At 35.2% G+C, this 27,004-nt stretch overlaps 1 protein-coding gene across 1 annotated transcript; it reads left to right on the plus strand.

The window, feature by feature from the left end:
• Window positions 1-17,736: 17,736 nt before the first annotated feature.
• Window positions 17,737-25,351, plus strand: LOC130231800 (thialysine N-epsilon-acetyltransferase-like). The gene is made up of 6 exons (XM_056461220.1): window positions 17,737-17,942; window positions 19,529-19,580; window positions 19,693-19,776; window positions 21,443-21,544; window positions 21,627-21,667; window positions 21,778-25,351. Exons 1-6 carry the CDS (start codon window positions 17,880-17,882, stop codon window positions 21,949-21,951), a joined length of 516 nt encoding a protein of 171 aa, XP_056317195.1. The 5' UTR covers window positions 17,737-17,879; the 3' UTR covers window positions 21,952-25,351.
• The last annotated feature ends 1,653 nt before the right edge of the window (window positions 25,352-27,004 follow it).

Below are 27,004 nucleotides of genomic sequence, written 5' to 3' on the forward strand. Positions count from 1 at the left end.
AGCTACAGGGAACATTATCATACTGCTGGGTGATGTTTTAACAAGGCTCTCTTAAAATTCTGAACAAACTTTATTCCAGCGATGTTAATAGAATGTTCATTCAAATATATATCAAGATGCATTTGACTTTTTTCCCTAAAATTTATTAAACAAAAATGATTTATACATGCATTAATACACATTTCATGGAACTTTCTAAACCCAAAGTAGTTAAACGATTGTCTAATGTTTCTAAAATGGCACTAATGTGAAATGGTTACCTTAAGGTTTATATATAACCAAGAAATATAATTCCTAAAACATTCAAAAACTGGATGTATAACATTTTAATTCATTTTCACCCAAATTTACTAACCCTTGGGCCATCCAAGATGAACGTTTTCTTCTACGTTTTAAGCAGAATATTAAAAAAAGATTTTGGTGATTGGAGGTAAACTGACGTGAACTGACACTGTTTATTTTTACAACAGTGTGGAAAGACGTGCGTTGACTTGTTCATGTTGCGGCCTATAGTAAAGTGAAATGGTTAGCTAAAAGTTCATATAACCAAGAAATATTATTCTTAAAATAAAACAGAATGTATACAATTTTCAAACATTTTCACCCAAAGGTTAAAATATGCTGTTAATTTAGTCACTGCTAGGCCATTCAAGATGACCTTATTCATCAGCAGAACATTAAAAAAAGATTTTGGTGATTGGAGGTAAAATAACGTGAGCTGACTGTTTATTTTTACAACAGCATAGAAGAAAAGAAGTGTGTTGTCTTGTTCATCAAAATGGTTCTTGTACTTAACCTAGATGTTGCGGCCTATAAAAATGTTGTAAACAAACAGCTCACGTGTGAATTCAGCTGAAGAATGAAGTCACCTACATTTTGCATGGCCCGAGGACAAAATTAACAGTAAATGTTCATAATTAGAAGGTGTTTTGTTCAGAGCGGCACATAGGCAACCTGATGGATGTCGCCTAAGGGTGCTATGATGGTTCAGTTTGCTAAGCTTGAATTAAAGTGGTTATACTTGCTTTGCATATATGTCTGTGTGAAACAGAGTGAAATTTTATCACATGCTCAGACACATTCTTCTAGTGCTAAGTAATAATGCTTAATCATAATGAGATAACAAATATGATTCAGACGTAACAGTGAGAGATTAACATCATTCATGAGCACGTTGCACTTTTACATGTGGTATTTGATTTGGACAGACTCCAGATATGTTATGTTTATTTATTGACATTATAAATCATCCTTTAAAGGGCTGTAAATAAAATCCACAGCTAGTACAGAAGAGATGTTGGATGAGCTCTTTTGGAATAGAGACATTTATTTGGACTGGACTTTGTCTGCTGTAGCAGATTCAGAGACAGCTGCGTGCTGAATATTTATGTGCGACCTCTGACAAAGCACTGCTGCTAAATTTAGTAGCAGATGAGCAACCCATAAGCAGCATTATTAGATTAGCTGTGATAATTTATGAGGCATATCCCACATTTTGAGTTTACAACCTTACAGTAACCTGCAGGTATGGGGCTTCATCATTAGGACAATCCCAATATAATTATCTAATATACTGGTTAATTAGATGTTGTTGTATTTATTCTGTTAAAATATTTTGTGGTTATCATGTAATACTTTAGAACAGACATATACAGCGTCACTAGACTGAACTGACAAAACAGTAGTACATGCGGAAACATAATATTCATGGCAGCAACTTCCTGTTTATCCAATTTAAATATGAGATTGTGATTGTTGGATTTTAAAATGTGTTGCTTTTTATTTTGATAAATGCATTTTGCTTTATAAAGTATTTAACAAAATGTAAAATGTTTACAAATGAATGCATTTCAATATTACAATGCCACATTTTTCAGTCAAGTTAATGCTTTGTTTCATTGATTTTCATAATTTCAACTACATTATTCAGATATGGGTTTCTTTAAGGGAGAATATAAAAGAACATAAAGTACAAAAATACAATAAATCTTTATGTCAGTGGCAATATTACAGATCTCAGTTCCATTTAAAGCAACTTTAGACTATGAAACAATCAGCAAAATAATAGGTCTCGATTTTGTGTTTTTCTGTAGAAAGGTTGTTAAAATGTACAGAGCTGGCAGTGTTAACTCACTGCAACACTCATTATATCTCAAATAATTCCTTCAGTGTTCTTTTTGTTGGCATGGGTAGGTGTGTGCACACATTCATGAGTGCTTCTACTCACGTTCGTCTGGATGTGTAAATAACACATGCACTAGAAAATGTACTTGTTTGTTTTGGCTGCAAACACGCCCTGAAGAGCAGATATTTCTGCTCAAGAATATTGCATAGACGTCAGTTTAGTTTGCACAAAAACTGTCCATGATAAAGTCAGGTTTTACCTATACCTAGACAGCGGAGATTAAGTTTAAAGAACAGCCTACAATTTTTTTATATTTCAAGATCACTGCTTAGATCTAGTTGAAGTTATGCTAACAAGATTTAAAATATTTGTTTAAAATCCCATGAATATTCTGAAGCTCAATATAAAGATCTTAAATGAGACTTGAAAAACAATAGCCTACTAATCAAAATTAGAGAAACACTTTCAGATATCTCACAGCCACAGCAAATCAAACAGCGATTTCTTGAATATTGAATCTTTACAATTTTAGTAACTCATTTATTTCACTCAAAAAGTGATCTTCCATGAAGGACAAATAAAGAAAAGGACAGGTTAATGTGAACAATCTCAATGGGCAATTATAACCCCAAAGCAAAATTTGGGACAGTATGAAACACAAATAAAAAAGTAGTGATTTCTAAATTTACTTGTATTTCATTGTAGACAACATAACAAACATTATTCAATGTCTTCCTAATGATTTTTATTGTTTGATTGTTTTTTCCTCAAAATAAACACGTTTTACAATTTTGGTTCTAGTAACACATTTAAAAAAAAAGTTGGAACAGTAAAGCATTAACCACTTTGTAATGTTGCCATTCCTTTTCACAACACTTAAAAGATGTTTAAGGACTGAAGACACCAAGTGATCAAGTGTTTCAGATGTCATTTTTTTCCCTATTCTTCCTGCAAATAAATCTTAAGTTGGGCAACAGTATGGGGTCTTTGTTGTCGCATTTTGCATTTCAAAACTTGCCACACAATCTCTAATGGAGACAAGGTTGGGACTGCACACAGACCAGTCAAGTACCTGTATCCTCTTTCTCCACAGCAAGGGCTTTGTTATATGTGCAGAATGTGGTATTGCAATATCTTGTTGAAATATGCAATGGTATGTCTGGAAAAGAAGGCAGTATATTGTGCTCCAAAATCTCTGTACTTTTCATAATTTATTAATGGCGCCATCACAGAAGTGCAAGTTTCCTTTGCCAAGGGCACTGACAGATCCCCATACAATGAAAGACCCTGGCTTTTGGACTTTTTGCTGATAACAGTCTTTGATGATCCTTTTCTTCTTTGGTCTGGAGCACACAGTGTCCATTTCTCCCAAAAAATACTTGAAATATGTATTCATCTGACCACAGTAGACATTTCCACTGTGTGTTGGTCCATCCCAGATGCCTCAGAGCCCAGAAAAATCAACTGTTAACATAAGGCTTCCTTCCTGCACAGTACATTTTAACTGGCATTTGTGAATGTAACTACGTATTGTGATACTTGACAGGTTTGCCAAAGAGCCCATGTGGTGATTTCGCTTATAAATGAATAAGGATTCATGATGCAGTGCCACCCGAGGAATCTGAGATCATGATTGTTCAGCTTAGGCTTGCGCCCTTGTCCTTTATGTACTGAAATTCCTCCAGATTGCTTGAATCTTTTAATCATGTTAAGTGCTGTTAAACGTCAAATATCAAATGTCTTCCAGTCTTTCTTTTAGCAACATTGTTTTTTAAGAATTCAATAATGATCCTCGGCCCATCTTTGCTCCTAAAGGACTAGACCTTTCTTGGGTGCTGCTTTTATACCAAATCATAATTACAGTCACCTGTTGACATCACCTGTTTCAAATCACATCATCATTTAACTAATTTGCCTGATTACTAGCCCTAAACTGCTCCTGTCCCAACTTCTTTTGGAATGTGTTGCAAGTCTGAATGACAGGGAAGGATGTATATTTACAAATGAAATGAAGTTGACCAGACAAAAATGAAATGTTTTGTGTATATATTGTCTGCAATTAAATGCAAGTCAAAGTAAAACTGGAAATCACTACTTATTTTTTTATTTGTATTTTCCATACTGTCCCAAATTTTTCGGATTTGGGGTTGTAGTTCAAGTACCACAAAAGGAACAGCTCTCCAGTTAAGTCCTAAAAGACATGAGAGTTTGTCTCGACACATGAATTTGGACTTCTCATCAGCAGAAAGAATCAAAAGGCTTGTCTAACCAATACTGATGAACATGTTGTTTGGACAGAGATCTGGTCTGAAGTTCTCTTTAGTGAAAAAAGCAAGTTTAATTTATTTGGGTCCGATGGGAAGCACTATGTTTGTCAAGACTGAGCCCAAAGTGTGTTGGTGGTGTTTTTTTTTTGCAGTGGAAATTTGGCCTCTTATACAGCTATATGGCAGAGTGAATACTAATGTTAATCAGAAGCTCCTTCACCAATGTACAGTTCCTTCCCTGCTTTTATTGCACAATCAGCCAGCAATTTTCATGCAGGACAATGACCTGTCACAAGGCTAAATATAGTAGATAAAGCAGATCTTTGAAGCTGAAAACACTGAAATAATGAAATGGCAGCTCAGAGTCCGGATCTAAGCCTAAGTGAAAATATCTAAAAAAAAATATGCGGGGACAAAGTTATGGCTAAAAAAACAATCAGTGAACAAGTCAGTGAACTGTAAAGAAGACTAGTCATATATGTAAACTAATTATGCCCTGTAAGAGACTAATGATATCTGTGGCCGAACATATGCTAAAGTCAATCAGACTACTGACTTATTTTGACAGCTGTAACATTCAGAAATTGTAGTTGTAATCTTTCTTGCTACTGTACAATCTTTGCTGTTATATAACTTTGATAAGACTGTTTTCCACAAAATAAAGGTTTTTGTTGAATTGCCTTGGTTATTTTGGTAAAACACTGTTCTATTGGTATAGCCACAACAATAAAATCCTTTAAGTTTTTTTTAATGACGACATTGTTTCTGGAAAAAAAAAACCAAGTCTTCAGAAAATGTTCTTTAATTTTGATCTCCACTGTAGTTTTTATTGTGGGATGTTGTTTAAGTGAGAAAAACTGAAGAGTTTGCTCTGACTGAAACAGTTAATTGTTAAGCCTTGTGCTGGTAAGCTTGCGGGACGAACTGCTTGGCCAGCATGACTTACTATAATGTCACATGACTAATGCTAAGTGCGTCTGTACGCCAGTGTTTGCTCAGTCTATTTCCTTACTCAGATATGGCTGTAATGACAAACAGTTGTTCTTCTCCTAATATGGGAAAGAGGGACGTCTGTGCTCTGAATACACTTTTCTTTACCTCATTTTGGATTCTTTTGCTGCTCAGTTGCATCAGTTAGATTATGAGCTCATTTCCTTTTTTACCCTGTATTACAGTATAGATAAAACATAAATTGAAGTTGGTTCATTGTACTTTTTTAAAAATAAAATGTACAATCCAGCAATAGTGACTTTACATTTTACAAATCCTAAACTAAACTTTTAAATTTAGATTTTAATGGTTGATTGAAGAAGGTTGCTGGTTCGAGCCTTGGCTGGGTCAGTTGGCATTTCTGTGTAGAGTTTGCATGTTCTCCCCGTGTTCGCGTGGGTTTCCTCCGGGTGCTCTGGTTTCCCCCACAAGTCCAAAGACATGTGGTACAGGTGAATTGGGTATGCTAAAATTGTCAGTAGTGTATAAGTGTGAATGAGAGTGTATGGATGTTTCCCAGTGATGGGTTGCAGCTGGAAGGGCATCTGCTGCGTAAAAACATATGCTGGATAAGTTGGAGGTTCATTCCACTGTGGCGACCCCAGATTAATAAAGGGACTAAGCCGAAAAAAATGAATGAATGAATGGTTGACTGCTACCTTGACCACAGTATTTCTAGTATTTTTGTTGTTGTTGTTGGGGCAAATCTACATTCATTTTGAAAGCAGGGCTTGATGCTTGTGTAACCTATAGGTCTTACGTCACTCAACCCGGTATGAGCTGGGATCAAACCGGCAATTCTTTGTATGAGAATCTGTTGCTCTAACAAGGAGGCTAAAGACCATGGCCTATTGCGTCTGTCACTAAAGCCTTTAGAGGAGTGAGGTTTACCTGCATAGCACTTTGCTAGTTGGCCACCGTTGAACTCATCCCCCTAAACCTCACTCCCATCCCAGACGAGCCCCTATGAGTAATCCACCGGTCCTATTGCACCCAATTCATTCTGAGCTGGGGTTGAATCTGTGATTCTTTGTAAGGGAGTAGGTTGCTCTAACAAGGAGGCTAAAGACCATGGCCTCTGACCTCAAAAGATGCTGTAGCGACAAATGCTAAAGGACTTTGGTTTACCTACATTTAGGTATAACATCTACTTGCAGAGGTTTCATAAAAATGTTGCCAAAGTTACAGTTACCAACGTTAATATTGCAATTAAAAGTTTGCATGATATCAATACAGTGCTCAGCATATATAAGTACACCCCTCACAAATCTCTCATTTATATTCATATTTTCTATAGGAAGCTAAACAATAGTATATTTGTGCATATACAGTAGGTCAGAATTATTAGCCCCCCCCCTGAATTATTACCCCCGTTTATTTTTTCCACAATTTCTGTTGAACGGAGAGAAGATTATCAACACATTTCTAAACATAATAGTTTTAATAGCATATCTCTAATAACTGATTTATTTTATCTTTGCCATGAGGACATTAAATAATATTTTACTAGACATTTTTCAAGGCACTTCTTTACAGCTTAAGGTGATATTTAAAGGCTTAACTAGGTTAATTAAGTTAACTAGGCAGGAAAGGGCAATTAGGCAAGTTATTGTATAACGATGGTTTGTTCTGTAGACTATTGAAAAAAAATTGCTTAAAGGGGCTAAAAAATTTTGACCTTAAAATGGTTCATAAAAAATTTAAAACTGCTTTTATTGTAGCCGAAATAAAACAAATAAGACTTTCTCCAGAAGAAAAAATATTATTCGACATACTGTGAAAATTTCCTTGCTCTGTTAAACATCATTTGGGAAATATTTAAAAAAGAAAAAGAATCATAGGAGGCTAATAATTCTGACTTCAACTGTACATTCGATTAGTGAGTACTGAACCCAAATCTGGAGCTTATCTAACAAAATAACTTACGATAATGGTCCAAAAACTAGTACACATATTTTAGAAAATATTAAATAAAACTTAAAAAAAAGAGCAAAAATCAAAAGAAACAAAAAAAATATAAAATTTAGTTGAAATTTTGTAGTTTGTAATTTTTTTTTTGCAATATTTTGCATAATTTAAATGTTTAATCTTTCTATTTCTTAAGATGTTTGGTGGCTAAAATATTATTTTAATAAATATTTGTTTATTAAATCTGTTTTGTTCAAATGTACCAAAATATATTACCTATTCACCTAGAAATTTATATAAATATTCACTTTCAAAATGGGGTGTACTCAATTATGCTGAGCACTGTAATTCACAATATTTGTTTCAATTCTGGTTACATCAAAAAATTCTGATTGTGATGCTTTCTAAAAAATATTGCTGGGTGAGAGAACATTTTATTCTGTCAAAATGATTCAAGTAAAGTGAGTGAGACAGTGATACAAGGACTCAAGTATAACCAAGTCTAACCAAGCCTTTGGTATAAATTAATCGCTTGATAGAAATTACATTTTTTTAATAATAATTTTTTCAGTTTTCACCTTAAATGGACAGGACAGTAGAGAGTATTGGCAGGAAATTGTGTGGAGCAGAGTAAGTGGAAGGATCGGCATATAGAACTTTGAGGCAGGAATCAAATCAGGTCGCCGTAAGCACCGGAGTGCATGTGTCGACGCACTAACCACTACGCCATTGGCACAGACAGAAATTACATTTTTAACCCTGTTTTTCATATAACGGGCAAAAGATAGACAATGCAGTTAATACATCCATATTGTAGTTGAGTTCATAAAATGTACAATCCAGCGAAAATTTAGGTTTTAATTGTTGCTACTTTGACCATGGCATTTCTAGTATTTTCTGTTGTTGTTAGGATAAAGCTACGTTGACTTTGAACAACACTGAATTGATTTTTTGATAAAGTTACATCATGCCACATTTAGAGTGATGAAAGCACCCAAAAAAAGATAGTAGCGGCAGAAAAAGAATGTCAACACATAATAGACTAAACAGGAAGGGACGGCGGTTTCCTGGCCAGCACAGGATCAGGAGGAAAATGCATTACATGTAGACAATTCAGCTGATGTTATTTTGGGTGTACACAGTTCTTATGTGTGCCTTGTTTACATTTTACATTTGATGTACATTTACACTGTTTGCAATGCTTGTTAGAATACACCATTTCTCTAGATCAATCACATTCTGCCTAAAGGTTATTGCGTCCCATGTGTGGAGTGACTGTGCCTCTGTTCTTCCATCTGGTGTTCTTTATGAGGTGTCTATAAAAGGGTCTTAGGCTACTGGTTGTGACATCATGGCTGCTATTTTTCCATGAATGCATGAGTTTTCTAAGCTCTGTAGTTAAAAGTGTTAATGTCAGTTATATAATGGTTCTTGGCACTGTACAAGTACTAATGAGCCCATACCAGGGCACCATCTAGCATAAAAAAAGAAAGCTACGTATATTTTCTCTTTAATGCTGCATGTTGATCACTCACAGGTTCTGTTTTGCGTCAGTGATGTCTTTGACATTTCAGGTACAATAGAGCGGTTTAGTTTGTAGTCTTAACCCCCCAAAAAAAGTTTCCAGTAATGAGTTCTTTTTTTGAGGGATTTGATCCTAACCCTAATTTCCTATTAATTGTGAATATGCCAGTTTCAGATTTATAAGTAAAAGGTTTATATTACTTTAAGAGAATTTAGTTTTAGTTGTTTTATAATATGCATTCATATCCCAAAGGCATATTAATGTAATATATGAGCAATATCACACTTATTGCAGTGCAATATGGCTGTATAGCGGCACTGGTGGGAGGCGTGCGTGCCTTAGCGTCCCAAGAGTGACGATATACAGCCGTATTGCACTGCTACGAGTGGGACAACAGTTTGATGGTATAATAGTGTACATAAAAAAACATAAATCCAACCCAAAATCCTTTTGTACGAGGAATTACTTTCTTCCGCCATTTCTTCACATCTGTATTTGAATGATTCTCTAGCGTAATGTCTAAAGTGATGACAAAACATTTTGCTCACATTTTAAGATTACAAGGCTGAACGGCATAATATGCCATCAGTCTACAGAGATTTCCCAGTATTTCTCTGTTGCAATCAGGAGATCACAATAATTAACCAAGAAAAAGCCAAAGCAACGCAATCACTCCCAGATTACTGTTGTGTTTGGAAGAGGAAAAAGGCTAAACACATACAGGCATTTCTTCTTTCTGTCTTTGTACTGAACTAGTAGAAACTAAAAGATGACCAACTGAAAAGTAACTCATGGTTATACAAAGAGTGGCCAACATAAAATACATACATTCCTGATATGCGAGTTCCATCTCACACTCAATACACTACACTTACTTTGGAATAAATACAGCACTGCAACATAACAAAGAGAGAGATCGACTTGTCACTCACCAGAGAATGTCACTCACCATATTTATAATGACTTGATCAGCTGTAGTTTGAAAATACACCGATCTTTTATTCTCTAAGATCTTATTATACGGTCTCTGTCACCCTGTGGATGGACAACATCAACCGTCTTTGCTCTGCTCAATGAGAGGCTGATGGATGGCGACATGCTGTCTCTCAGAAATGATAAATATTTAAAATAGGCACTATCCTCATAAATAAACTGCATAGTTGCAATCTAAACAACTACATTCTCGCCTAAAGAAATTCAAGGACACATTATGTTGTCCAACAGCTGCAATAGTTGTCAATCTGTAGTGAGTTTATTGATCTACTGTCGCTCTATGTGGGCGGAGTACTACAGATTATGCATTTATTGTATTACCAATTTTCATACACCAAAAGTCCTTTACTGTGCAGCATATGACGGCACCATATGAAGTTCAATGACCACAGAGAGTCAGGACCTCGATTTAATGTCTCATCCAAAAGATTGTGATCCCTGACAGTGATTTTGTTTTTCCAGATTAAGGCGTTTTCTTCACATAAGTCTTATTTTCCTTCCTCAATAAAGACTGCAACATCAGTACCAAGATAATAGGAGTTGACAAATCAGACAAGGCAACTTGGAACCTGGCTGCATCAAAAATGGCATAATTTACTACATAACATTAGCAAAAAAGTATGTGACAAAAGTACTATGTTCAATGCACAGTTCAAAAAAAAAAAAAAAAAAAAAAAAAAAAAAAAAAAATCAAAATTACTTGGATGAACTAGTTCTTTTAGCGAGATTCTGAAGTGCAAAAAACAGACATTTTGCTATGCATTTAGGTCATGAGAAAGAGTTTTTCAATAGCAGTGAAGCAATGCAACTGATGACAGCATAGGACATGTGATAATGACAACATGGCAAATGTAGTATCCGACATTCACACTACATTTAGTAAGAAAGCTTCTCTGAATTAAATTAGAAGGTTAAAACTGTGTGAATTTAAAGTCAAAATTGCTTTTTAAAAAATCCAAAATTGTAAAAAATAAATAAATAATAATAATAATAATAATATTTTAATTGGGAAAACTCAACTTGTGATTTAAACGGAACTGGTATTTCTTAATTATTTCTTAATTTCGGTCGATACGATATAATTCCGATATTGATATGGACAATATTAAAAAGCCAGGAAAAAAACTGGCAAGAACGCACACAATGAATGTCTGTACCCACAAATATCTCAGACTCAGCTTATATATATATATATATATATATATATATATATATATATATATATATATATATATATATATATATATATATATATATATATATATATATATATATATATATATATATATATAAGCTGAGGGTTCTATCTGTCTATTTATATTTGTGTATAATTACCTAATTAAATTATTAAATTAAAGGTTTAACATAAAATATTTCTCATATATTTTATATAGTCCATTTATATTGACTAATATTTTATATAACAGATTTTAATTATTTAACAGATTTAATACCTCTATTAATCACATTCTTTCTATTTCATCAGCTTTGCAATAACCTGATTCCTGGTAAATATGTTTGTGAATTTTATTTTGTATGTTTGCGCGAGTGCTATATGCCAGCATGCAGCAAGTTTATGTGTATGTGAGTGTTTGGGTGTTTATGCGAGGATCGATGATCTGGAAGGATCGAGTTTATACGTACGTGTGTGTGTGTATGCGTCATGTGTTTTATGTATGTGTTGATAAGCGAAGTTTGATTTAAATCCTACACGGCGCCTCATAGCATCTGTGTTTGCTTCATTGCCTTCTCTTCTAATACCGCTGGTTTCGGTGTTGGGGAGGTTGGCTTAAACTTTTATAATGCCTCATCTTCTGACTCTCAGTATGTTTTATCGAGTGAAACAGATTTGATGTGTTCCCGCTACTAGTCAGCACCACTCTCCGCACATTTTGCAGAGCACCGAAACTATAGACCAATTACCAACAGGCTGCAATTGACAGGCTGCAATAGTAAACATGTCATGTTGTGCGGTAGGATGCCAAATTCAAAAGTCCAAAAATAGAAAACTTAACTTTTAACATACACCACTGCTTTAATGCCAACTGCAGACATCTTTGGCTAAAAGGGAGCTGAATGAAGTGACGACCTAACTAGAAATGCTGGACTCTGCAGTTCTCATGTTATTTCAGGTAAGCTCACGCTATGCTGAATCATACACATTACTCGTTTTTGATTGCAGAAATGATTTTAGCAAAAACAGTTACATATGGTTAATTAAACTGCGGACACTGAATGCTTAGAATAAAACGTGAAAGTGTAAGTTATTAAGGTAAAGTTGGTTTTATATTCACACATTCATTCAGTGACAACTTGTGACACACTCCCTATATTGTTTACCATGACACTTTGAATATTCGATCTGAAATAACCTGCAAGTGTGACTCATTAACAACATTAACATTGTTTATTTGACAGTGAACAATGTTATACTTCGATAGTTATTGGCTGCTAATATGATTTTCGCTATTTAGAGTTTGCAAATAATACTTTTATGAAATTATTTTATTGAGAAAAAAGTCTGAATGTTCGAATATAAAACCAACTTTATAACAAAGAATATTGATTGTTTATATCAAGAAGTAAATTGTTGATATCAAGAATACATATCCTGAGAATTAATAAAATCAAAACGGCTTGCCAAACTGGACATGCATTTTTGATATCAAAAATTTAATTTTTGATTTCAACAATCTGCATTCCTGATATCAGAAACTAAACTGCTGATATCAAAAATTATATTGTTACTAGTAAAAATGTCAATTCCTGATATCAAGAACTTAATTTCACTAGTTGAAATGGTAATTCTTGATATCTGCAATTATATTTCAACATGTTACATTTGTTATTTCTGATATCTAAAAATGTATTTCTGATATCAACAATTAGGGAAGTAATTTATGATATCTACAATGACTAATTTCACAAGTAACAATTATATTCATGATATCAGAAATGAACATTGTCACTAGTGACAAACCAATTGTTGATATCAAGAAATACTTTTCAACTAGTAAAGATGTTAATATTTGATATTAACAATTCAATTCCTGATATCAACAATTACATTTTTCATATCAACAACTAAATTATTGATATCAAGAACTGCATTTGAATGACAGCCTATGGTGACATTTAACTAGTGAAAATTCAATTCTTGATATCAAAAATGTAATTGTTCATATCATAAATGTAACTGTTGATAAACAATTAAATTGTTGATATCAACTATTTTAGTTCTTGATATCAACAATTCAATTTTTGATATCAACAATTACCTTTTTGATATCAAGAACTGAATTGTTGATATCAAGAATGTTTATTGTTGATATCAAGAATTAAATTGTTGATATCAAGAATACAAATCCTGACAATGAATAAAAGTCAAATGGCTTGCCATATATATCTTATTTCTAAGACAACAACAAACTCTGTACCGCATCGGATGTCATCCCCTTGCTGTAAATGCTAGCGCTCCCGGTTTTTTCTGCCACCTCCCTGCGCGCGCATCCTGAATGTTTACAAACATGGTAATTGGTCTATACGTTTATCAGAACTTTAAAAGCCGAAGCACTTCCACACCACTGCATTAGTCTTTCCTCTCTTATCAACTATTTCATCTGCATTGTTACTTGTGGAAGCTTGTTCATTTATATCTGTATTCAGGGCACTCATTTTGTAGCTAAAACTTTCTGCGCCGGTCACGGAGCTTAACCAACTGCGGAGAACTGGCAGCGGGTGTCTGTGATGTACGTCATCACGCAAGTGACACGCTCTTTCTGACGGCTAAGCACTGAACGTCATTCAGCCACAAATTATAATATATAAGATATTAAACAAATATATATATATATATATATATGCAAATTTATATCGAAATACCGGAAATGGGTTTAAAACTATTGAAAAAAAAAACTTTCGTGATATATATTGATATCGAATTATTGTCCAGCCCTAGTGTGTATGGATGTTTTCCAGAGATAGGTTGCAGCTGGAAGGGCATTTGCTGCGTAAAACATGTGTTAGATAAGTTGGCGGTTCATTCCGCTGTGGCGACTCCGGATTAATAAAGGGACTAAGCCAAAAAGAAAATGAATGAATGAAAATAATGGGCATACAGAACAGCAAATGTGGTTTCTTTAAGTTTAAAAACATTGGCCAACTTACAATTTACAAATAACAATGTGTACCCAGCAGGCACAAGGTGTCAACATGACGTAAGGTTGACGTTGTACCTCAACATCGTGGGGACGTTGGATTTTGTTTGGAAATGAAAATCAAGTTAAAGTCAGAACCCAACCTCAGGTCAATGTCAATGTTCAACGACCAACCTAAAATCCACATCTAATGATGTTACAGCTTGACGTTGTGTGGACGTTACCAAAATGACCTCTATCAGACATTGGATTTTGGTTGTCATACCTGATGAATAAATATCAGTATTTGACATCAATATGATGTTGGTTTAAGATGTTGGCCCGACGTTGGAGTTTGGTCACTTTCTAACACAACCTAAAAATCAAACAAATATCATGCTAATTTGACGTCGTTATTGGATGTCAAAATGATGTCCTTAGACGCTGTCTACATTGAATTCTGGTCACCTGACGTCACAACCTAAATCTAACCTAATATTAATGTCTTATGACATTGTGTGTCTGCTGTTGCAATTTAAAGCAAACAGTATTAAAAACGTCAGAAATTTAAATATTGTGATTAGCTTTAATTAGCATGCTGGTGTCAGTCGTGGAACTGACGGTTATTTTGCAGAATTGAAGGAATGTGTGCAAAAATTCTAACGTGTTTGTCCTAAAAGGATGCTGTTGTGTGGTATCTCAAGATTTTCTAGCCCTCACCTGTCCATGATTCAGCTATTCAAGGATACTGAGCAGTGAGCACAATTAGCTGCTTTTCTGTCTGAAGCCCACGCGCGCTCATTCGTTTGAATGAACTGACGCGCGCTCCCGGGCACATTCTCACATGCATGCGGCTGAATATTTACGTCATCTTAGCATCATCCGTCGCTGATGGAAAACGGCTGTATTTTCCTCCTTGCTTGCGTTAGTCTTCAGCCTCAGACAACGGTTCAGTCAGCAGCGCCCGTTACTTCAACACTGGGTCTGTTTTTAGTGGCACGTGGCCAGTTACTGAGAGCGAAATCTGAATATAACCGTTGAAACGAAAGCTTCTCCACCCTGTACGTCTGACTAGTGCATGAGTCTACGAATCTATATTTAGCAGCCTTCAAAGTCCAAAAATACAGTTTGAACCCCTTTTCGAGTTTAAAAGCGACATTGTGGACTGAGATTTATGGTTCTTTGGGCTGAAGCTAATGCCTAAATAAACAAAAAGGAAGCTATGATCATATTATAAACTGATAAACTTAGATATTTACATCAATTCAGACGAATAGACACTGTATTAGTGTTTGTGCCTTGTTCTGACTTTGTTTTGAATTTGAAAAGGACTATAAACCCCTTTGGAAATGTTGTAGATCTAAACATGTTTATATATTGTTATAAAACACCTAGCTTATCTTGGAGTTCAGCCACAAATGTATTTATTATGGGAATAACAATAACCGCAGAATAAATGGCCTCTGAGTTCACAATGCTTAATCAGCTACAGTGGCAGCATATTTATTATATTTTAAAGAAACAAGATGTTTTATACCCAACCCAAGGTTTATATTACTGTGAACCTAAATTCAAAACAATTAGTCTGTTATAAAGGTTGCGCAATTGACAATTGTAATGACATTTATGTTATGACATTTAATACCATTTCATGTTATTCTCATGCTTTATTAAAGGTCATAGCAAGTTATTCTGGCTTTAATATTAATGATGAAACAGCATATGATGTCATGTCTGAATGATTCAGGAAGGAAGCTGCAGAATGTTAGGGGGTTTTGTCACCGACACAAGTTAATATTAAGCCAAAAGGTAGAATGACTAAAATGAAAACTATTATTAGACATCTTATTAATAAACTGTAAAGAAGAAATGCTTCTGTGGGACAATCATTCAAATGGCCTAAAGATAATGAATAGAGTTCAGCATTTAACACATTTAAGACCTACATTTTACTTTATAAAATTTTCCTTACAATATTGGTTTAAGTCATGGGTTTTAGATGCCTCAGACACCCAGATTTTATAGCATCCTGATATAAAGGGGACCAAAAATGCACCTAAAAAAGCTTCTCATAAAAAATGATATTGTAATAATAATAATGATAATATAACTGGATCTAAGCACGATCGCCTCACAGCAAGAAAGTCGCTGGTTTGAGCCCTGGCTGGGTCAGTTGGCATTTCTGTGTGGAGTTTGGATGTTCTTCCCGTGTTGGCGTGGGTTTGCTCCGGGTGCTCCGGTTTTCCCCACAGTCCAAAGACGTGGAATTGGGTAAGCTAAATTGGCCATAGTGTAGGTGTGTGAATGCAAGTGAGTGTTTCCCAGTGTTAGGTTGTGGCTGGAAGGGCATCCACTGTGTAAAACATATGCTGGGTAAGTTGGCGGTTCATTCCCCTGTGGCGACCCCTGATGAATAAAGGGAGTAAGCTGAAGAGAAAATGAATGAATGAATAACTGGATCTAAACATTATTTGGAAAATGTTTCCTCTAAAGTTACATTATTCATATTTTTTTTCTTACAGCACAGCATTATTCAGTCATTTACTTGCTTATTTTAATATAATGTTATATTTTTATACAAATTCTATATTAATGTACAACAGGGGTCGTAAACCTTTTTTTCAGCAAAGAGCAATTTCTGATTTGTTTTTGGCAAATTAATTATTTTAAAGAGCCATTGGGGTGTATATTATATCTTTTCTTTATTTAGGTCCCTGCACAACTCAAAAATAAACTTAGATGAAGAATAACATGTTGAGCAAGTCCATAAAGGAAGAAAGTACAATTTATATATATATATTCTTTTCTATGTTTGAATTTAAGTGCATAAAAATGTAAGTTGCTTTCTCTTTATTGGTGTCGTGATTCAAGTTTATCCATAACGCCACACACGCACATTAAAACGTACTTTGATTGTAAACTGAGTTCTTACTAATTTTGCTGTAAAAATACATTACAAAGGGAATTATAATTGTATTTTCAACAGGTAACTGATTTCTAGGGACAGTAATAGTTATTTAAACTTTAAAATATTATTGAAGAGAGACAGCTGAGCCACATATTTTTGGACAAAGAGCCACATGTGGCTCCCGAGCCATAGGTTCCCTACCCCTGATGTACAATAAAATTTGGGATATTGTATTGGAATGTTGTGCCATTTAATGTTTTGTATGAATTATTTTATAATTATTATACTATTTTAAGGGCAGCACGGTGGCGCAGTGGGTAGAACAATCACCTTACAGCAAGAAAGTTGCTGGTTGGCGTTTTTTTGTGGAGTTTGCATGTTCTCCCCATGTTTGTGTTGGTTTCCTCTGGGTGCTCCGGTTTTCCCCACAAGTCCAAAGACACGTGGTATAGGTGAATTGGGTAAGCTAAATTGTCCGTAGTGTATGTGTGTGAATGAGTGTGTATGGATGTTTCCCAGTGATGGGTTGCAGCTGGAAGGGCATCCGCTGCGTAGAACATGTGCTGGAAGGGTTAGTGGTTCATTCCGCTGTGGTGATCCCAGATTAATAAAGGGACGAAGCCGGAAAGAAAATGAATGAATAACATAGTTTAATTAGCATTTGTTCATGTTTTATTATTTAAAACGTATTTCCATTTTATTAAACTAAAATATTGATAACATTTAATTAATTATTTGTTATTTTTTAATGCATTCTCTGCACTAAATTTCCCCATAGCATTCCCTCACGGCCCGCTGGGTCCCCCGACCTCAGTTTGAAACTGGATGTTCAACAGAGGAGCCGAAACGGCAATATCATATCAGAACACACAGACGGCGCTGTTTCAGCGGTTTCATCTTTTCATGCCGCGTGAGAGTCCGAGCAGCGTAAATACATCCCTTCCGTATTTCCATTCTAAATTATTCCACGTTGACAAACACTTAGATTTTGTAGCACACTGTGCGTGTTATTATTGTTGACCGCAAGATGGATTTCACAATCCGGGCCGCCACGCTCGAGGACTGTAAGGACATCTCTCGGATGATACTGGTGAGTCGAGTCTATGATGCGTCCCTCCGCGTGCCATATGCCTGCGTCTGTTTATGACTATTTTTAAAACTGTTTGAAAAAATTGAAACGGTGATCATTTGCGTCATCGACAGCATGCGCAATCATTCAATACCCCCCAAACACTGCTGTTGTGTTCAGCGCACGTGCGTGAGTGCATCAGTGTCGATGGCAGAGTTACAGTAAGCCATGTTTGTTTGGCACACTGTAACCTGACACTTTCCTGTCATTGAGCCCAATGGACGGTAATGTGCGGCAGACTTCACCTGTCAGCGACTCTTGTGCGTTTTGAATCTCGGAAACTGCGCGATGACGTCATCTTAAAGATGAAAGATTGAAAATCACACGCTGCTCTGCTACATTAAGCAGGCCAGTGTAACGTCATGGAATAAATTAGCCTCATTAATAAAACCTTGTTAGTTATGGTGCATACGACAACTGAAATTAATAATAAAATAAAAAATAATACTGTATGAACAGTGGGAACAATTGTGGCAAAACTTAATATAATTCAAAACCCAACACAAAAAGGGGTGATTCAGTAGGCCTACATCTAAATTAAATCTTATAGACCATTTTGATCGATGTAAACAAAAACAATGGTCCCAATGTATTTCCTGTTTTTCATTTTTTATAGCTTCCGAGAATCAAAAATCTTATGACAGCTGTTTTAACATTAAGTTATGATTAAATTTCTTCTTGTTACAGTTTTGAAATAGTTTGATAACAAGCAGGAAATGTTCATGGGCCAATGACCACATTGAAATGGTCTATAGATTTTCAATAAGCTTTTCTCTCAAAGCAAAATTGTGCACCCTGGTTCGCTATACGCCAGAAAAGTGTGTAACTTTAAAAAGAAGAGCATATTAGTCATTTGCATATCAGTCGTTACTTGTTTTTTAAATTCAGAGAATTACAGTATTTTTACCTAAAAAACACTAAATTAACTTATTTAGTGTTTTTTAGGTAAAAATATTGTATTTATATAATTTTGGTCGATATTTGAAACACAAGTACTGTTGATAAGCATGATAAATGATAGACTTGGATGTAAAGGCAGACTGGTTAACAGTTATGTGTATTAAAATAAAAGGTGAACACTGCTGCAATGCACTCTGAAAAAAAATATGGGTCACTTGAGATAAAAAAAAAAGATATATTATGCAGTACGCAGCATATATCAAACATGTAACAATTAGAACAATTGCAGCACATGATTAAAAATATGTTTGTCCCGTATGAATTTACTCAGCTTTCATTACATGCCCAAATTGGCTAAAGAGGCAAAGATGTTGAAGTAGGCGTTCTTTTATCATACTATTACGTCATACTGAGACAATATATGAAATCAGGCATTTTAGCAGCTGTTTTTATTGTCAAATATCATCTCATATGTTGAAAGATGAAAGGAAATTTTATTCCTCTATGATTTCTCAATTCACGAAATCTGTCATGTATAAAGTGCTCGCAAATTCAAAAAATAAAAGAAAAATAAAAGAAAATGTCATTATGGTATGGGACAATAAAGAAATAATGTTGTTAAATTGATTAAATCATTTACATTGTAGGAGTTGGCAGAGTTTGAGAAAGTTTCTGACCATGTCAAGATTACACAAAGAGGTAGGCCTGATTGTTTCGTTTCTCCACTAAAAACACAATGACTTGCATCCATACTGTGGGTTTCTGTAATAAGAATTTGGATCTATAACCAACTGTACTTCTGTTACTACAGATCTGGAGCAGGATGGATTTTCCAAAAACCCTTTTTTCCATGGAATTATTGCTGAGGTACCAGAACACTTAAAGTCCAGTCAGGGTGAGAGAACAGATGTATATCACTATCTACCACCATTGTTATTTAAACAGATTAACAACTGCTGTCCCCTTAGATGTTTGTTATCTAATCTGAGCATGCGTGTCATGTCTAGCCTGAATGCATGGTTGTTACATAAGCTTGCTATGCCATTTTTCCGCCATCTCTTTTTCTCCTCACATTTATATCACAATTATACACCATATAACCTGTGAATAAATCATGTCATGGGATTTAAATATGCAAGTTAATAAATGAGGCAATTCAAGTGGAAGAGGAATTGTGTTAATGAGGAAAAAAATTATAAAAATATAATTAGGTTAATCATCATCATTTTCATATATTGTTCATTCAGTGAATGTTTTTATGTGCGCTATACACACACCGGCCACTTTATTAGGTACGCCTTACTAGTACTGGGATGGACCCATTTTTGCCTTCAGAACTGCCCTAATCCTTCGGAGTATAAATTCAACAAGGTACCGGAAATATTCCTCAGAGATTTTGGTCCATATTGACATGATAGCATCACGCAGTTGCTGCAGATTTGTCAGCTGCACATCTATGATGCAAATCTCCCATTCCACCACATCCTCAAGGTGCTCTATTGGATTGAGTTCTGGTGACTGTGGAGGCCATTTGAGTACAGTGAACTCATTGTCATATTCAAGAAACCAGTCTGAGATGATTTGCGCTTTATGACATGGTGCATTATCCTGCTGGAAGTAGCCATCAGAAGATGGGTACACTGTGGTCATAAAGGAATGGACACAGTCAGCAACAATACTCAGGTAGGCTGTGGGGTTGACATGATACTCAATTGGTACTAATGGACCCAAAGTGTACCAAGAAAATATTCCTTTCACCATTACACCACCACCAGCCTGAAACATTGCTCTAAGGCAGGATGGATCCATGCTTTCATGTTGTTGACACCAAATCCTGACCCGACCATCCGAATGGCGCATCAGTAATCAAGACTCATCAGACCCGCAATGTATTTCCAATCCTCTATTGACCATTTTTGGTGAGCCTGTGTGAGTTATAGCCTCAGTTTCCTGTTCTTAGCTCACAGGACTGGCACCCGGTGTGGTCTTCTGCTGCTGTAGCCTATCCGCCTCAAGGTTTGACTTGTTGTGCGTTCAGAGATGCTTTTCTGTATACCTCGGTTTAATGAGTGGTTATTTGAGTTACTGTTGCCTTTCTATCAGCTCGAACCAGTCTGGCCATTCTCCTCTGACCTCTGGCATCAACAAGTTATTTGCACACACAAAACTGCAGCTCACTGGATATTTTCTCTTTTTCAGACCATTCTCTGTAAACCCTAGAGATGGTTGTGTGTGAAAATCCCAGTAGATCAGCAGTTTCTAAAATACTCAGACCAGCCCATCTGGCACCACCAACTAGGCCATGTTCAGAGTCACTTAAATCACCTTTCTTTCTCATTCTGATGCTCGGTTTGAACTGCAGCAGATCGCCCTGACCATGTCTACATGCCTAAATGCATTGAGTTGCTGCCATGCGATTGGCTGATTAGACATTTGCGTTAATGAGCAGTCGGACAGGTGTACCTAATAAAGTGGCCGGTGAGTGTATATAAGTCATATGTGTTTTATTATTTTTTTCCATTAAACTGACAGAAATGATTTGCGTGTGTGACTCTTCACAGGTCACACCAAGGTCGGTTACTCTCTGTACTTCTACATGTACAGCTCATGGAAAGGTCGCGCAGTGTACATGGAAGATCTATATGTGATGCCTGAGTTCAGAGGTAAAAATACAACATTGTGCTTAAATTTAAAATGAACCTTAACCTCTTTGACTGATTAATGATTTTCCGTGAGTATTTCCAGGCAAGGGCATTGGCAAGGCTCTGATGGCCAAAGTTTCCCAGGTGAATGTTGTTTATTTGTGCTAGATAATTGGAGCATGTGGCAGCCGGTCATAATAACTTAGCAAAGAAACTATGATTTACCCTGCTGTTTGTGATCGTGCTCTCCTCAGCTGGGTCTGGCTGCTGGTTGCACTCAGCTTAACTTCACTGTGCTGGACTGGAATAAGTCATCTCTGGACTTCTACCTGAAGCAGGGCTGCTGGGACGTGACCTCTGAACTCGGCTATCACTGCATGCGCTGTGAGGGTGACGCTCTTCAACACTTGGCACAGGGAGAGCTTTAAACCATCAAACACATAGATTTCATTCTCAACCCCAGCCATAAGTTACACATTACTAGAGAAGCACAGAACGACAGTAAGATAAGCTGACAGTTAAAATGGGCAAAATGAATACAATAAACATGCTTATTACCTAGTTACATTTTAAATATACATTTCTAAAGGGGTAGTTCACTCAAAAACGAAAATTTTATGTTAATGATGTTTCTCTTGATTTCTCCTGTTTATTAAAACTTTATTTAAAGGGGACCTATTATGCAAAAATCACTTTTATTAGAGGTTTAAACACAGATATGTGGCAGCAGTGTGTGAAAATAACCAGCTTCTAATGGTAAAAATGTATTAATATTATTTATTTATTATCACGCTTCGTAAAAACAGTCTGCAGAAACACTTTGATTGACATTCTCCCTTTGTACGTGTCATCAGAGGGGGAAAGCCCCACCCATTAGTGATGATCTCACCCTCATTAGCATAGGAGTTACTCTTGTTTTTGAATTTGCGTCTATGCTGACACATAGGCATTTATATCTCCGCCCTCATTTGAAAAGAACACAATCTCATTTAAATTTAAAGCAACAGTCACCAAAATGGCACAACTAGAATCAAAGTCTAAAAGGGGCAGTTCCAAAGAGTTAATAAAACATTATTTGTGGGGTATTTTTGAGCTGAAACTTCATATAACCACTCGAGGGACATCAGAGACTTATTTTACATCTCGCAAAAAAGGGCACAATAGGTCCCCTTAAATATTTTTCCCCAACATATTGTACTAATATTTTGACTGTGATCTTAAATTTTTTGTTAGATTAGTTCCAGTTGTGGCTAATGTATATGCACAAATATATTATTATAAAGCCTCCTATTGAACATATTAGTTTAAAAGAGAGATCTTTGAGGGCTGTACTCATTTATGCTGAGCAATATATATATATTAATACATGTGGCTCCTGAAGATACCTGTGTTTTAGGCAGCGTATTCACTGAAGGTTTTTGCACTGCAGAAACACAAGCGCTGTTCTAAAACCACTCTATGAGCTATGAGTGTTTCTTCAACTGTTAAAACGCTTTAAAAATGTTGAGCACTCACCACTGAGCATAATAGAGATGCTCAGCACCTGGCTACACTGCCAGCATTTTAAAAACACAGTGCTTCATTGACAACAACAGGAAAAAAAGCTCAGCTCAGGGAAAAACAACGTAGTAGACATGTAGTGTACAAAACAATCAGTCTGTGCAAGAAACATGGACATCAGTAATCAAATGATTTGCTTTAATCTGTATAAGACAATAATATGATTAAGGTGTTTACATGAGTTGCTTTTTGTATGTTCCTTTCATGATCCTGTTTTACATCTTATAGCACATAATTCGATTAATGTCATTGCATCACCACAACTTCTACTATCCTCTGGATTTTCATGTAATTTCAGGTGTTTCATTTTTGATTTGTCAACTTTAACTGCAGTTTGGCACTTTCACTTTCATTCAGGACCATTTCATGCATGCCCCCATGACAATCAAGATATTGGATGCGAGTATGAACTGCCGGAAGTATGAACAACTGCGTTGTTTTAATGTAATTTGATACCGCACACCGTAAGGAAAAAAAACCTACGCATTTCATGTCAAACAGCCGTGTGTGTATATACTGTGCTGTTGCAAAATTCGGAGAAAATCCTACATGACAGCAATAGTTTGATTGCAGTGTTTACATGTCTGTGCTGCACTTCAATAAGTGCAGCACAGCAACTAAAATTGGCATAAATTTTTTTTTTATATCGCTGTTTACATGCTAGACACTTAATCAGAGTATTGTCTTAATCACATAAAAATCAACTTATTAGTGTCCATGTAAATGTACTCGTGTACAAAATAATAACCAATTGCATAAAAGAATTGTATTACATCATAAGACTTTAAATGTATCTTGTTTACACTGCAAAGAATGCTTTTCTTACCTAGATTTGTCTTGTTTCTAGTCCAAATATCTAAAAATTCTTAAACCAAGAAGCATTTTTAGATAATCAAAAAATATAGTCTTGTTTTAAGAAATAATGTCAAAATTAAGTGAGTTCCTTAAAACAAGCTAAATAATCTGCCAATGGAATAAGCAAAATAATCTTGTTTGTCATTTCGACATAAGTGTATTTAGCTTGTTTTAAGGAAAAAAATCACTTAATTTTGACATCATTTCTTAAAACAAGACACTATTTTTAAGTTCAAGCATTTGTTGCGGTGTAACCAGTATGTGGCTTTTTGACTTTCATAGCTTGCATATTTTAGAATACCAAGTGCCGTGCTGTCAGCTAAAAACTTTTATTTTATGTTCTACTGAAGAAATCCTGTATGTGGACAAATTTTTCATATTTGGGTGAACTATCTTTTTGAGTCAAAATGAGCTGAGAACAACAACCAGCAGAAGCTGCTTATTTATGTTGCATCAAACCATGCAAATGCATTATAATTTCAAGTGACACTGATTCATTGTGCCCTTTAAAATTGTGATTCTGGCCTACCAAAGATTCAGAGGGGCACTTTTGTTACTGGGAATAATAAATTGGTCAAATTAGGACATCATTTTCTGTCGGATTTACATGCGTGAAAAGAGTGGAGACAGTTACAGTTGATGTTGTTTTCATTGTTTGTATTTACAGTAGTTGGTTTTAGATGTTCTATTTAAGCTGCCATTTTAGTGTTTAGCCATATATTACATGTCATTTTACTTAGACATTTGAGAGCGTGTTTAACCATCTAGTCAGCCTTGTTTACCAATCCGAAATCCTACTATAGTGATGTTCCTTGACTATATAGTAAAATCTTGATCTTTAGAAAAGAGCACAGCAATTTGTTCAATTACACTGTATATGCACAGAAAAACACCACTTACTTCTCTCATCAAGCATTTGGTATTTGTCACCATATTTTTGTGAGTCACAACAGAGCAAAAGCTCATTAAAAATAGGAAAAATGCACTACAATTGTAAATAAGTGAAATCCTGTTATTGGTTAGTGGAACTTGTTTGGATTTTGCTTTTCTAAATTGCTTTCTTTGCCTTTTTTTGTGCATTTCGCCTTTTTGCACAAGCAGATGTTTTATGTTTATAGCCAAAAATTATTTTAGAACAAAATATTGAGCTGTTACTAAATACATCTTGAACACAAAAGACATGCAAGTACCTCAGTCTTATCAATTTAGTTCATTGTAACTTGTAATATTCAATGGCCTATTAGAATGGTACTGTTATTTTCTAGCACTTTAAAATAAACTGTGTAGCCTCATAGTGAAGACGACGAGCAAAAGTGACATTGTTACAAGCTGCTGTATCCAATGTACTGTGGATTCTGATGTTTCCTCTGTTCTATTGCTCATCAATAAAAGTAGATTTATGCGGTTTTTGCAGCATGTGTTTTTACTTGCTCAAGCCTTTAATGCTACGTGATGAAGATTAGTGTTGAACAAAACTATGCACATCTAATCCTAAAATAAACATAATTAATGCCATCAAAGCTCCCTTCTGCATCGGTGACCATAGAATAAAGTGTAGTTGGAAGTGAAATTCACATTTGGTCTGCAGATTACTTGATTTCCCAGCTGTGGGAATAACAAAAACCCCAAAAACTTAAACAACAGCGACATCAAGTGTTCGCCTGGAGAACTGATTAACGATATCCCACATTTAGGACTTTCTCCAGACTACTTTACTGAGGAATTCAAATAGTATTTCGATGTTAATAACAACTGAGACAACCGCGGTGTACATATGTTGTTTCATTTAATCCATTAAATCCTCAGCTGATTGGCAGGTCAAAGTTTCATAAGCAAACCCAATGAGGGAAAAACATCATAAATCAGACCCAGGCTCTGATTTGCTCATTTTCTGACTCATAATAAACAAAGTCCTTGCCAGGAAACCATCCTGTTGTTTAGCTGTCATGGGAGTGAGAAGAGCAGAACTACACACTTTTTCCACAATATTTATGGTAGGAAAGGAATAGGTGATTATTTGTCTGCACTATTTGAAATTTTATAGACCACAGAGGAGATAAAAATGACAATAGATTCCAGAGATAGAATAAAGGAAATATTAGACTTGGGATTAACAGATAAAACCTCGCTCAAGCAAACCTTTACATGTCATTTAAAGATAATGCAGGTTATTTTAATCACAACTTTTGAAATAACACACACATAGTTCCTTTCGTAGGCCTCTAAAAAGTCACATGGTTTCTAATTACTATGAATTGGTCGAGGTTACATGGGAAAATAAATAATATATAAATACTAATCTTGAAATAGTTTGATATTTCTTAATAATAAATAATTTATTAAATAATATTTCTTGTATGACCCAATTAATACAAAATATTTTTAACAGGTCAAAAATATTATTTAGAATATATTTAGTTGCTGTATATAAGAGTTCCTTAAATTTAAATTCCTTAAATCCCTAAAGTTTTTTCTATTATTATATTTGTACATTTATTGTCACGTTTTACTTGTACTTCATTATTCTTTTCTCTAATTTGTGTTTATTTGTTTGCTATATATATATATATATATATATATATATATATATATATATATATATATATATATATATATATATATATATATATATATATATATATATATATATATATATATATATATATGCACACACATACACACACATATGCACACTCACTGGGCACTTTATTAGGTACACCTGTCCAACTGCTCATTAAGGCAAATTTCTAATAAGCCAATCACATGACAGCAACTCAAAGGGGATTTAAGTGACTTTATACGTGGCATCGTTGTTGGTGCAAGATGGGCTGGTCTGAGTATTTCAGAAGCTGCTGATCTACTGGGATTTTCACACACAACCATCTCTAAGGTCTACAAAAAATGGTCAGAAAAAGACTAAATGTCCAGTGAGCGGCAGTTCTGTGGGTGCAAATAACTTGTTGATGCCAGAGGTCAGAGGAGAATGGCCAGACTAGTTTGAGCTAATAGAAAGGCAACAGTACCAGAACAGAAAGGCACCACTCGTAACAACTGAGTTATGCAGAA

The sequence above is a fragment of the Danio aesculapii genome, chromosome 7, assembly GCF_903798145.1.
Source record: "Danio aesculapii chromosome 7, fDanAes4.1, whole genome shotgun sequence".
Classification (NCBI taxonomy): Eukaryota; Metazoa; Chordata; class Actinopteri; order Cypriniformes; family Danionidae; genus Danio; species Danio aesculapii.